Below are 537 nucleotides of genomic sequence, written 5' to 3' on the forward strand. Positions count from 1 at the left end.
TCCATTTCCAAAGGGGGGGAAGGTATAAACACACCAAGAAAAAGAGATGAAATATGGGGAAATCTATGCGCAATAACAAATTTGGACATCCACGCTTGTTGGCTAAAATAACCCTAAGACCTCTACGAAAAACGCCATTAAAAAATTGCAAAGATTTTGAAATGCCCAGTGCTAGCGTGACAGCACATCTGGTTCCACACCTGCAAGAAGAGGGCTGAAGACCCTTTCGGTGCCTATCTCTGTAACGGTTCCCTTTTTATCTGGCAGGTCCCCCTTTCCTACTCTCACACCCTCTTCCGAGTCATATTACGGCAGCAAACTAAAGCCCGACCCCTTCTGCCCAGCTTCACCTCCCGTTCGGCGCCGACCTCCTCACCTTCCTTCCTCTCCCATCGGTCCACGGAGAAGCCGGCGCCCCCATCCACCTGGGCCAGGGCCTGGCACACCTGCGCCTGGGTCTCCATGATCAGCAGCTCCATCTTGGTCTTCATGTCGCCCGGCCTCCTTCGCAGCTCGCGCAGGTCGGTCACGGGCGAG

General features: G+C 54.0%; 1 protein-coding gene across 1 annotated transcript in view; it reads right to left on the reverse strand.

The window, feature by feature from the left end:
• CPOX (coproporphyrinogen oxidase) overlaps positions 1-531 on the reverse strand; it is an 11,219-nt gene extending 10,688 nt beyond the window's left edge. The window contains exon 1 of the mRNA XM_005867979.2: positions 377-531. Coding sequence (XP_005868041.2) covers positions 377-491 — 115 coding nt within the window. The 5' untranslated portion in view covers positions 492-531. The remainder of the gene's footprint in view (positions 1-376) is intronic.
• Between the last annotated feature and the right edge of the window lie 6 nt (positions 532-537).

This window comes from Myotis brandtii, unplaced genomic scaffold (genome assembly GCF_000412655.1).
Source record: "Myotis brandtii unplaced genomic scaffold, ASM41265v1 scaffold257, whole genome shotgun sequence".
NCBI lineage: Eukaryota > Metazoa > Chordata > Mammalia > Chiroptera > Vespertilionidae > Myotis > Myotis brandtii.